At 37.1% G+C, this 13,710-nt stretch overlaps 1 protein-coding gene across 1 annotated transcript; it reads left to right on the forward strand.

The window, feature by feature from the left end:
• Positions 1–1,668: 1,668 nt before the first annotated feature.
• LOC149842182 (heptahelical transmembrane protein 4-like) lies at positions 1,669–10,210 on the forward strand. The gene is made up of 3 exons (XM_089998974.1): positions 1,669–2,139; positions 2,284–2,599; positions 9,244–10,210. Exons 1-3 carry the CDS (start codon positions 1,871–1,873, stop codon positions 9,895–9,897), a joined length of 1,239 nt encoding a protein of 412 aa, XP_089855100.1. The 5' UTR covers positions 1,669–1,870; the 3' UTR covers positions 9,898–10,210.
• Positions 10,211–13,710: the final 3,500 nt, after the last annotated feature.

Here is a 13,710-nt window from a genome sequence, read left to right on the forward strand (position 1 = left end):
CTAGTGTCTTAAACTGGGTTTTCACCCTCTCTCTCTATAGAAGACCGTGTTTTCAAGTTGTACATTACTATTTAACAAGGGCTAAGTTTGAACGCCAACTTTCACTCCTGCCCAATTTTTTTGTGTTCCTTCTTGTTTGGAGCGAAGCCACAAATCTAAACTAGGGTGGACACAATGAACATGAAAAATACAAATAAAAACCCTAAATTCTGAAGCAAGAAATCTAAACTAGGATGGGCACAAATGCACATGAAAAATACAAATCAAAACCCTAAATTCTAACAACATGATTTATAGATATGTTAATTAAAAAAGAAATATCACCCCTTAAAATTCTAACAAAACCAAGCATGCATTCATGAAATCATATTTAATGTTGATTAAAAAAAGACAAAAATACCTAATTAAATATTTATGGCATTTAAAAACCAAATAAAAAACTTAAATTCTAAAAAAATCAAATATGTAGGGGTTTGATAAGTAATCACAAAAATCAAGTATTCATTAATGAAATCATGCTTAATGATATTTAAAAATAAAAAATAATACAAAAAAACTCAAAAATTATAATTACAAATTTGCATCATTTGGAAAAATGCAAATCAGTAATCTAATATCTAAAAAATTCATGGATTTATGTTCATTAAAAAAACAAAACCCCTAATATTCTAACTGAAGTCAAGCATTCATTACATGTCAAATACTAATTAAAAAACATACAAAAAACCTTAAAACCCTAATTAAACATTCATATTATTTAAAAAATAAACTAAATAAAAAACCTAAACCCTAACAAACATCCTAATTAAGAAAATAAATAAAACCTGTAAAATCAAAACGTGCATGCTATTAGCATACATTATGATAACTAAAAAAAACATAAAAAAATAAAACCCTAATTAAACATTTATGTCATTTAAAAAATCAAAATCAATACCTTAAATCTTAAAAGATTCATAAATTTATATTAATTAAAAAAACCTTAATATTCTAATCAAAATCAAGGATTCATTACATGCCTAATGCAAATTAAAAAAATATACTAAAACCTTAAAACCCTAATTAAACATTCATGTTATTTAAAAATAGACTAAATAACAAAATAATCTTAACAAACCCTACTAATTAAAAAAAAACTAAAACCCTTAAAATCAGAATCCTATTCAAAGAATAATTTGAAAGAAGAAGAAGAAGAATGCATCGGTGTGTGTCGCAGTGTTGGAGAGGCACCGTGACCAGTGGCGCGTTTAAGAGCCTAACTCCTCTTAAATAGAGAGGGAGAGAGGGGTGCATGCTGCACGACGTTCATTGAAAGCTGTCGCCAGACGATAAGGTTAGGGAGAGAGAACCTTTGTAAACAACAAATGGCCTGAGGGCAGACCAGCGGAGGCAATTGAGTCTCAGTCTCGTAGAGAGAGATCAGGGTATAATCGAGGGGGGGGGGGGGGGGTGGCATTGGGCAACGTCCGCTTCCTTTGGTTGGGCACCAGGGTCCACCCTGACTCGGTTACTTCCCATGCCGTATCTTTCTGAGGGATTTCTGTGGGTGGCCACGTGCCCACCTCCCAATAACGTGGCTCCTCCTCTGCCGTCCTGTGGAGGAGTCCGATTCCAGCTAACCTCTTAAATGTCTCTCTCGGATTTTCATTGTTTAATTACAGCCCAAGAAAATAAAAAAATTATATATGTAGTGTTTCATCTTGTCCTCGTCGATTCTCTTGCCTTTTGATCGTACCATCGTTTTTCTCCTGTTTTACCCATTGCCCATCTTCCTTCCGACTGTATAAAATTCGGGGGGGTCTTTTTCGTCCCCTCCCTCTCATCGTTCGATCGATTTCTTGCGTCGGGATCTTCGTGTCCCCAGGAAACGATGACTGGGGATTGTGACTCCTGCGGCATCACCCCCGAGCAGAACCATTCTTTGGTCGAGGATATCAAGAGCTGCCCAAAGGGAAAGGGTGATTCCAAGGGGCAGAGGTTATGGAAGAAGGTGAAGTATCAGTTGGTGGAATACCATTCTTTGCCTGCCTATCTGAGAGACAACGAGTTCATCATCGGCCACTATCGTTCGGAATGGCCGCTCAAGCAGATATTCCTTAGCATCTTCACCATTCACAACGAGACCCTCAACGTCTGGACGTAAGAAAATCGAGCACCCAAGTTGGAAAAAACAGAAAAAACTATGCTTTTTTCCTTTGTAGTTTTGGTGGGTTTGACGTTTTAACTCTTTTTTGTGATGATGGTCGTCGTTCTTACGGTTGCTTCTTTGTTTATGGGGGTTAGGCATTTGGTGGGGTTCTTCCTTTTCCTCTGCTTGACGATTTACACTGCGATGAAGTTGCCGGAGGTGGCGGATCTTCACCATTTGCCCGAAGTGTTGACGAGGGCTCGTCTTCAGCGGGTGCATTCGGAATTGAGGACGTGCTTGCCTTCGATGCCGCACATGTCGGATCTGCAGAGGCTGAGTAGCGAGCTGAAGACGGCTTTGTCGTCCATGGAAGTGCTCCATTCCTTGCCCGGGTGGCACGTCTTCGAGCTCCTTGTCAATTGCTTGCCTCAGAGCTTGTCCATCTCCAACCACACCGATATTTGCGTTCTGGTAATTTGCAATTTGTCGTTTTTTTGCTCGTTTTGATTTGTGGATCTCTCTTCTTGATTCGATTATCTTTCTGATCCTTTTTTCTCTTGTAAAAGATTCGGTTTCTTTCCGAATGAGAAGAAATCTTGTGGTGTTCTCTTCCCTTTTATTGTGGTTATTGCTAGAACATTTTCAATTCGGTTTTGTTGCATAGAATTGCCGTCTTTAACTTTTAGCCCTTTTATTATTGATGTTCATGTTGTTTTCTTTTCCCTCCTTGTTCCTTGTGGAGTTTGTTCTTTTGGATTATGCAAAGCAAATTTGGCTCTGACAGGAACTTTTTTAGCATTTTGATTGTAGTTCCTGTAGTCTGTTTGGTCCTTATTTCTTTATTGTAACATCCGTCTCTGGTGAGTATGAATATTAAAGTATGTGTGTTTGTAAAGCAATATATAGCTTTTAACGAGACAAAATAAAGTTTACAAATTTAATTTAGCTTTGATTGTCCCATAGATTGGAAATATGTGAAAGTGCAGTATTGAGGAACAAAGCAATCACATACTTTGTTGATTATAAGTTTTTAATTTTGTAAATGTTGAAGCAAAGAGTCCAGTAACTTTAGAGGAATTTGTTTTTTGTGTTGAAGTTTAACAGTGCATGTGAAGTAATTGTATCATTTCTGGTCTGTCATGTTTTTTTTTACTTGTTATATGTTTCCCGTTGTGAACATAGGATTTGGATGGATAAAAAAGGATTGGCTGAACCTGATAAATCATAAGGAGATGCTTTCAAGGTCTTAGATTTACCTCTCGGAAAATCAAAACATTAGGTCTGGGAACCCACTAAATAATATGTTCAAAATTTTGTTTTTAATATCCCAGTATATGCAGTTTAGATCATGCGGCTTGGTGTAAATCTCTTAGTTGATAATTCAAGTCTGTGATGACCTTGCCAAGATTGTCGCCTATGCTGCTAGCTTGAGTTTGCTTTCAACAATAAACAAAATAAACCAATAAATAAAAGAGAGAGGACTCTACAGGTTTGGATGTCCCACAAACCAAATGCCTTAGTTTCAGCCATCACATTTTCTGGAAAGCTCCAGACACTCTTTTGATCGTGTCAAAGCGAATGAATGCTGAGATGCATGCACAAATTCTTCTTCTTCCTCAAATTTCCGCTTGCTTATTCCTTGGAATGGACAATGAGGTTGCTTGCTTCTTCCTTGGAATGAACAATGGGGTTGTTTACTAGTAAGCATAAAGGTAGACTTCCTAGACTTATGTTGTATCACCTGCTATAATACCCTAGGGGATCTTGTGTAGTTTATGTAGTTCTAACTTCTAACTAGGACTTGCTTTGAATTATGAACTGTTTGCTAATAGGGGGCTGCAATATGACAAGGTAATTGGAGCAGTCTATAAAGGTTGTGTCACAATATGATTATTGTGGATGGTCATGAATGATGAACTGTTTGCTAATAGGGGCTGCAATATGACAAGGTAATTGGAGCAGTCTATAAGGGTTGTGTCACAATATGATTATTGTGGATGGTCATGAATGAAGAACATGATGGTGGAGTTCTTATACAGCTTCAAGTTAGACATTCCAGTTGCAAGATTATGGCATTAAGATTTGGACAAGCATCATGCAGGGTCTTGGAGAGCACTGAAATTAGATAATAAGAGAAGGGCTATGGTGTTAAAAAAAAGTGCAGGGATCAAGTGCACAACAATCTGTGGAAGAAATTTGAACAGTTTTATAAAGAAGGTGAACCATCAAATCAAGCCAAAATGCAAGATAGAACTACTCCTAAACAAACATTTCCTGTAAAAGGGATGATTAAGCGAATGTCTATGTTAGAAAACCCAAACAATTCAATGCATGTAGGGGTAATCAAAGGGATATGTTAACAAACAATGAAGGAGCACATGAGAAAATAAATTCTCTCCTTAGATAGAAGATCATCAAAGCAATCCACCTATCATTCTGAGACGATCTGCTTGTAAAGGACACTCTATTGGTAGATGGGTATCTTGTGGAGGCTTCACACTTGAATATAAGATATTCTTAAATGAAATATTAAACGACTGTGAGTCATGACCTACTTAAGGAAAAAAGATGAGTATATGCCATGATAGAAGAGTACAGGAAAGTCTTGTCAATAAAAAGAAAAATTGTGAAAATGCTCATAAACAAGAATTTAGTGAGATAGATGAGTTTATAAAATAAATATGAATCATATGGGAGGATAGAAAGATATAAAGCACAATTGGTTGCAAAAGGTTGCATTCAACAATAAAGAAGCTTTTAGTAAAGTTGACAAGATTGTGATATCTTGTATTCTATTGGTCCTCATGTTATTACATGGCCATATACTTTCATCATTTAGATGTAAATAATGCATTCTTACACGGCAAGCTAAAGGTGGAGGTACAAATGGAACAACCAGCTGGATTTTTCAAAGTTTCCTTACAGATGTGCATAAATTTAATAGGTCCATTGTTTTATCAATCGAAATGAGAAAGGCATCTTAATTATAATTTTGCACATAGTTCATATTATGGCCGCAGGAAGTTCAACATGGTCGGCCAATGAAGTATTTGCATGAAAGGTTCATGTGAAGGATTTGAAAGGACTGTTATTTTCTGAGACAGTTGATAAAAAGGAAATGAGATAAAGTTGTCCCAACAAAAAATACATTCTGAATCTACTTTGAAAATTTAATGTAACTAATTGTAAGTAAAGATACCTTGTATAATGAATAAAAGACTCTCACAAGATAGAGAACTGATAAATGAACTAGAGAAATATAGTACTATAGGTGCATTTCAACCTCTTATTATCTCAGACATATGTTGTGAACCAAATCTATTGATTTATGCATGCATCTACTGTGGTTCATACTGGATCATCGAAAAAGGTTATTACAATGTATAAAGATGCAGTTGCTTATGGTCTCATTTACAACAAGAATTATCTCAAGAATACTACAATACAATTAAGTATTAGGCATTCAGATGTTGATTGATCTGGTGAATTGGATAAGCTATTGCATATTCTTGGACAAAAATGTAATATTTTAGGGGAAATATAAAAGAGTGTAGCCTATTTTAAGTACTGAAACTTGAGCATAGAGCATGCTCAGGAATTACTCCACAGGTGGTTTGGATATGAGGTTTAATGAGTTTTGGGGGTCGAAAGATTTGTAGTTAATCTAATTGGACAAAGAAGTGCATCGGCATTGGCATCAATTCATGTGTTTCTTAGATCTAAACATTTCTAAACAAACTATTATTTTGTCAGAGAAAAAATTGAATTTGAAGAGTTTGAAGCAAATTTTGATAGTCTGGAATTCCAAGTTTCAGATATCATTACGAAAGGCTTATTAAGATTAAGACACTATTTTCCAAAGACAAATTGCACAAGTTTAAACATGATGTACAACTTGAGAGAGCTTGTAGATGAGGAAATGGAATTGCTGCCAAGGGTTTTTTAGCCATTTAAGTTAAACTATTCACGAGTAGTAACCACGTAATCTATGTAAAACTGTATATTTGTATGCTTAATTAGGGACATCATAAGTGTGACATTATGAATTATTTGTAATTTAATGAGATTCAAGCACTTATTATGTAATACCATGATTAGGGTTTGTTAGAAACTTAGAACACAACTCTCTCTCTCTCTCTCTCTCTCTCTCTCTCTCTCTATATATATATATATATATATATATATATATATATATATATATATATATATATATATATATATATATATATATATATATAGGGAATGGAGTAATAGTGGACGGTTTAAAACTGTTGGACGAACAAGTGCCGTGCTGAAGGGCATTTTTCCATAAAATTAACACATGTTGCTTAATGCGTGCGCGATCAGTGGCACGCCTTTGTCCGATGTAACAGTGGATGATTTGCTTGTCCACTGTTACTCTCGTCGCTATATATATATAAAATATATATATATATATATATATATATATATATATATATATATATATATAGTGATGGATGAGCTTACGAGATCAATTCAAGAAAATGTGCCGTGGTGTATGTTGTTTGTTGATGATATTGTTTTGATTGATGAGTCTAGAGCTGGGGTTAATGCTAAGTTAGAATTATGGAGACAGACATTGGAAGCAAGAGGTTTTAAGTTGAGTAAGAGTAAGACAGAATATATGGAATGTCGGTTTAGTAAGCAACGAAGTAGTGATGGGCGTGTAGTGAAGCCTGGTGAGCAAGAAATACCGGTGGATGACTTTTTCAAATATTTGGGATCTATCATTCAAAAGTATGGAGAAATTGATGGAGATGTAAATCATAGGATAAAGGTTGGGTGGATGAAATGAAAAAGTGCAACTGGAGTGTTGTGCGATCGTAGAATGCCATTGCGGTTGAAGAGAAAGTTTTATAGGACGACAATTAGGCCCGCTTTACTATATGGTACGGAATGTTGGGCTGCCAAGAGGCATCATATTCAAAAAATGAGTGTAGCTGAGATGCGTATGCTTAGATGGATGTGTGGAAATACAATAAAAGATAAGATTCAAAACGAGGAGATACGTAAGACGGTAGGCGTTGCATCTATTGAAAATAAGATGAGAGAGAATCGTTTACGCTGGTTTGGACATATTCGGCGAAGGCCTAATGATGCTCCAGTTAGAAGGATGGAGAAATGGAAAAATATATTAGTTAAAAGAGGTCAGGGTAGGCCTAAGAAGACTTGGATGGAGATGATAGGAAAGGATATGAATGCTTTGAACCTCACCGTGGACATGGCATTGGATAGAAATGATTGGAGGAGAAGGATTCATGTAGAAGACCCAGAATGATTTTCTTTTTTGGTTCATATCGCCGACCCCAATTGTTTTGGGATGAAGGCGTAGTTGTTGTCGTTGTCGTTGTTGTTGTTGTGTGTGTATATATATATATATATATATATATATATATATATATGTGTGTGTGTGTGGTGCTGCTCCTTAGCACTTGTGTTATGGAGCTCCCCCCCCCCCCCCCCCCACACACACACACACACAATCTCGAGTTTTACAGGTTGTTTTTAAAGTTTTACACCTTCCTGTATATGTACAGAAAATGATCCACTTTTCGAATAAATCCCTGATTGCATACAATATGACAAAAGCTTTCAAGCCAGGTATGTTATGCTTGTCTCAGCCCATACGTAGACATTTTAAAGTTTACAAACTTTTACCCTTGGATCTCCCTCATTATAACCTAGTGGTCTTTTTAGGAACCCCTGCTCTTGCAAGTCCCCATGAGAAGAGGTATTTCCAAGACCCATTTTAACTAACTACAAAGAAAAAAATACATATTTTTCCTATCTTTCCCACTAAATTAAATGGCTTTTGTGGTTCAGACCGTATTCCTATGTGCAGGCTTTTATAATCAGCCTTTCCTTGTATTCTTGTATAACTTTTATCAGGTTTTACTTTATATTGTAAACCCATTTAGACCCTGCAACATTCTTAATTGGTGGTTGGTGAATAATCTCCCAAGTTCCTGACTGTGTAAAGTTCATTTTCATTATTCATGGCTGCAACCTGTCTAGGTTTCACTCTTTGCTGGAGAAAAATGGCTCCCCACAATTGTGCCTGGGGCTGGTAAACAAACCAAATAACTGAACAGCGGATGTTCAAGCATGGCTTATTCTTGTGGTCAGCCAAGCCAAGCTCAAGCTCATGGCGAGCCCGAGTTAAACGAGCTGGCTCATTAACAAAAAAGATACATCTTTTAAAAATTGAAAATAATATAAATTGCACTCTGAACCTACTGAGAAAAGCTCAAACTGGTTCATTACAAAGCGATACATTGTTTCAAAGCTGTAAGAAATAGATTTTGAGCTCTAAATTTATTGCTTGCAAGCCAAACACTCCAATCATCTAAACTCTATGATATAAAATGTGTAAAATATATTTATTACTATTTAACGAGCCTATACGAGCCGAATTGAACACTAGTTGTTCATGTTTGACTTGTTGAGCCTATTTCATGAGTTTGAACCGAACACAAGATATATAGAGAAGTTGTCTTTTGGACTTGCCATCTGCATTGTGTGGAACTAGTACTTTAGCACAACAAATCACACAAGAAGCTGAAATGATTGCCAGCAATAAGGATTTGAAACATGGATCAGAAAAATGCTTTAAATATATTGAGCTCACAGAAATCCATAAGCTTGTTTGTCTGTTTCTTTTTTTTGTAGGAAATAATAAGTATTATTGTTACTGTATGCTGGACATGAGTAAGCTCTTGCTCAATTACGTTTCCCTCTGTGAGACTCACAGGCAGCCAAATACAAAGTTTCAGTAGAACATAAGTAGGACACTACGCAAGTATAATGTTTAAGCACATCTCTCGCTGTCTATTGGCTTCTCTGCTGTGTGTTCAAGGGTTGAATATCTTAAATCTTGATAATATATTTAGCTTTTCAGCATTTAAAAAATAGGTGAATGAATCCATCTTTGGTTGTAACTGATAACTGAGACCTTTTTATCCATGGTGTGGTTTAGTTATCCTGCCAATCTGTTATCCATTACATGTAGGGCCTCGCTTTCTCAGAGAAAACATAATGAATTTTATTTTAGCTGTGCTTGACTGGTCTCTTTCTTTCGTGCATGACCTGTGCAGCATAGCGTAAAAGAAGACCTTGCCAATATGATTGCTCCTCTGCTGGTCAGACCCATCACACGATGGCCCTTCTTTGCATTCCTTGGGGGAGCTATGTTCTGTCTGCTTGCCAGCAGCACATGCCACCTGCTTTCATGCCACTCGGAACGGCTCTCTTATATCATGCTCAGACTTGACTATGCTGGCATTGCTGCCCTCATCTCCACATCATTCTATCCACCAATATACTATTCTTTCATGTGCAATCCCTTCTTCTGTAATCTCTACTTGGGCTTCATAACCGTTCTTGGTATTGCTTCTGTAATTGTATCACTAATGCCAGTCTTTCAGAACCCAGAATTCCGGACAGTCAGAGCATGGCTCTTTTTTGGCATGGGCATGTCTGGTGTTGGTCCCATCTTACATAAGGTAGTAATTCATTGGAACCAGCCAGAAGCGATCCACACAACCGGATACGAGATTTTAATGGGTGTTTTCTATGGGCTTGGAGCGTTGGTTTATGCGACTAGGATTCCAGAGAGATGGATGCCAGGTAAGTTTGATATTGCTGGACATAGCCATCAATTGTTCCACTTGCTGGTAGTAGCAGGTGCATATACACATTACCTCGCGGGGCTAGTTTATCTCAAATGGCGAGATGTTCAAGGGTGTTAGTGATCAATGAAGATGCAAGTGATCAGACGGCACCTTCCTACTTCACTTAGTCCCCTATTCTGCTCCATCTAGCCAAGGTAGGTTTCATGTACGTACACAAGCTGTACACCTGCATATCAGGATGGTGGTCATCAAGATCTATGTTTTGAATAAAGGCAAAACTGTAAAACTTAGTTGTGGCCGTGTTGTAGACATGAATGAAGAAGCTGCGGCATCTTTAAAATGCTTTCAGAATTCTTTTGGATTTGGCTTCACAATACTTGACTGTTTGGCATTTCATGCTCATAAAACATCTAAAAAATGAATTTGGTATCAAGGAAATTGTAGGAAACTGGGAAATAAGTAAAAGTATTTCTATAAGAAATAATCCATAGATGCATGATGAAGTGACAAAATAAAAGTAATTATATTCTACTATAAGCAAAGAGGCCCTTGTTGACAACAAAATAAATGGTCAGTTTTTTTTCCCCTTTTTTCTTAGTATATGCTACTTCTGTCCTCACAAATAGAACATAAAATAAGTGTATAAATCAAGAGCAATATAAACTTAGATGCCAAAAAATGGTAAATCCAAAACCGAATTAGATTATTTGTTGGCGTTTATAGAGAAAAGTAGGTTTTCCCTGTGTTTTGTTATTAACAAAGGTTAAAATATCTGTCCAAATTATTGATGAATGTCAATCCAATGAATAACAGCATGAAATTGTGAAAAATGTAATATTTTCTCTTGCTTATGGTTTTGTTCGAGTTGTAGTAGATAACATATTCAGAAATATTGTGGTAAAACGATTCATGATGGATATCAGTAGTGATGAAATTACAGAATGGAACATTGAAACGGCAGTATTTCTCTGTGGAAAAGGTGCTTACCAGCGACTACTAAATGTTTAGCTTGGTTTATTTACTTATGTTGTACGGTTTTATTATGTCTAAGACATTATAAGATTTATTTTTGAGGCAACGAAAAGTCAACGGCTCATAATTCATGAAAATAGGGGTGGTTTAGAAATGGTATAAAACATGTGTTTCAATCAACTTTAACACATGAAAATAGTAAATAGAGAATGCTAAACATGATCCAAAAAGGTTAGATTTTGCTTTTGGAGGTTAGATATGTGCAAATCAAGTTTGTCACAATAACACTCACTTTCAAATGTCCATCAAAGCTCTTCTTATAATTCATATAGCCTGGGTGAGACTTTTGTAAATGTATGTTTAGACTTAATATGAGTTTTTAGTTAAAGAAGGTTTACATGCACGAAAGTCGTGATGTTCGCAAATGTATGACATGAACTTACAATGAGAAAACATGTTAAGATAAAAGACATTTGCAATATATATTTGTGAATGTTAAACATATTTACGGGCATTCGTCTAGACTTTATGCAAGTTTTTAATTAAAGAAGATTCATATGGTATTTGCGTGAAGGTCATAACGTCTGCAAATTTGTGACGTGAACATGCTGAGTTTGAATAAAAAAATATATGAAATTAAGCACATTTGCAACACACATTTGCGAAACATCCTAATTTTCAGCAAGTTTTTAATTAAAGAAGATTTGTGTGACATCTGCACAAATGTCAAGCCTGCCGCAAATGTATAAAATGAATCTATCGAGTTTGAATTTTTAAATTCTACAAGATTCACATCGAGCTTACGAATTTCACCACATAGTGTTCATGCAAATCTCCTTTTTATTGAGATGCAACCTTTTAATGACATGTCTCTATCACACAAACATCAACAGGTTCACTTGTGCGAAAAGTAAAAATATCCTAAAAAGTCTAGAATCAATTCTTTTTTTGGAAAGGCAAGCTTGGGTTAGGCGGACCCCTACCAAAACAACAGCCGCCCCATGTGGCAGAGAGATTCGATCTTGGTTCTTCAGCTTGACACAAGACTCCGCTTACCACATGGGATACCACGGGCATGAGGATTTCAACAAATTGTGATGCATTTCTGAAATCATGCGATTTTATAAGAACAATATGGTGGAAAATATCTTGAAAAATGGATACAAGACTATTTCAGACTCATGTAAACAGGAAATGTATGTCTATTGTAAAAAATATATATTTAGTGAAATGCATGACAAACACACAAAAAAAACATCATACAAGGTAAATGGGTCTCAGGTGTAAGGTTGGTATGGGTCATCTTGTCGATGATAAGTAGAAGTGTAAGGTCGTTGTTCAGTTGGATAAGGGAATGTAGATAAGCCAAATATTCCTACCAGTTGTGTGTTAGGCTCGCAGGTGAAGCATGATGTTTGCCTTAGGCATGCAGAGAATGCATGTTGGATTCAGCTGGATGAATTTACACATTTAAGTATGGGAGACTCAACTAAACTTCTAGATTCTCTCCCAAGATTGTGGGTTAGCAGAGTGCTCATGTTGAGCAAAAATGCTCATTGTTTTGGTCCCTTGAGTTAGCAGTTCCTCTGTGAATTATGTGTACGAAAAAAAGTTATTATTCGTGGCTCATCGGTTTGGTTCCTGCAGGAACATTTTGCTGACTCTGGATGAGAGTTGCAGCATGCTGGCTTTGGATGAAAGTTGCAGCGTTGGGCCGTGTTGCCCCTTGTGTGGATGAGTGCTAAGAAAGATGCTTTGAAGGACCGTTTTGGAGTGTTACGCAAGTAGGTGTCCTTCCATTTGAAGACTAGTTTGGACCATTGAAAAACCACAAGTTGGTGCCTAAGAGAGTTGATATTCTTGCGACATGCGTTGGTGGTCATCTTTTTCTGCGAGAACCATGAAGCGTTTGAAATTGCCCTTGCTGAGGTTGGAAGGCACCTCAGCCATGAGCATGAAGATGACAAGTTTGTCATGTAGGCGAGAATAACCTGCATGAGTTTGGGACTGCACTGGGGTCCCACGAGCAAATGATGCTCGATGTTGATGGAGTGAAAGACCGTTGTCTAAGTGATGGGAGGCGCGTTAAGGAATGAGACTTGGCATGTTAAAGGTTGCAATGATGGTGGATGAAAACTAGAACAAGTTGAGTAGGTAAAGAAAAGAAGTAGACCAAAGATAAGTATAAAAAAAAACTAGCATATCAATTAAGACTGTGTTCTTACTTGCACTGACATTATCGAGGACGATAATGGTTTGGGTGGGAGAGAATGGCTCGGACCGAGCCTTTAGAATGGGGCATGTGTAGTGCGGAGCTCTACTGAGTGAAAAACACATCGACTGTTTGAGCACACAGTATGCGTTGGCTTGATCGGTGACGCGCAATGATAGCGCCACACACGATAAGCAATGATATTGATGTTAATGCATCACTGTGTGGCAGCTCAAACATAAAGCCTTGTTTGATTAAGCAGTGTCAGCGGATCAGAGGATGTTGTCTTTGGAGATTTGGTTAAGGATCTCTCGGCTTGTAAGAGTTTTCCATGCGTAGCGGTTGGACGCACAAGGGTGCATGTGGGTTAAGGCTAATTCTCTCAGGGATCACCTTAGGTGGTTCCAACCGAGTATAGTGACTTGGGGCTAGGCGAGTAAATGCCTAGGCACCGGCGAATGAATCTGGGTGGTGCTCTTTGCTATGGTGTTCAATCATCAATTGATTTTCGGATTGGGAGCCATAAGGTCATGTTCCTTCAGTAGTGAGATTTTGTTGTATCGTGCACATGAAGTTGCAATATGCTTCATGGCATGTAACGTTAATACAAGTTTGTGCCATTTTTTGAAGTGATAGTTGATATGGGACGGCTATGCATTAAGCGGCATGTACTAGATGAAATTCACATTTGAAGATGCGTTTGATCAACTTCCGCTAGGCAGTTGCGCACTAAGTGGTGCGCAGGG

This window comes from Nuphar pumila, chromosome 3, assembly GCF_984573655.1.
Source record: "Nuphar pumila chromosome 3, dmNupPumi1.hap1.1, whole genome shotgun sequence".
Taxonomy (NCBI): Eukaryota; Viridiplantae; Streptophyta; class Magnoliopsida; order Nymphaeales; family Nymphaeaceae; genus Nuphar; species Nuphar pumila.

Coding starts and splice junctions, on each gene's coding strand:
- LOC149842182 (XM_089998974.1), top strand. CDS start 1,871: ATGACTGGGGATTGTGACTCCTGCGGCATCACCCCCGAGCAGAACCAT. Junction 2,140..2,283: donor GAGACCCTCAACGTCTGGAC/GTAAGAAAATCG, acceptor TATGGGGGTTAG/GCATTTGGTGGGGTTCTTCC. Junction 2,600..9,243: donor ACACCGATATTTGCGTTCTG/GTAATTTGCAAT, acceptor TGACCTGTGCAG/CATAGCGTAAAAGAAGACCT.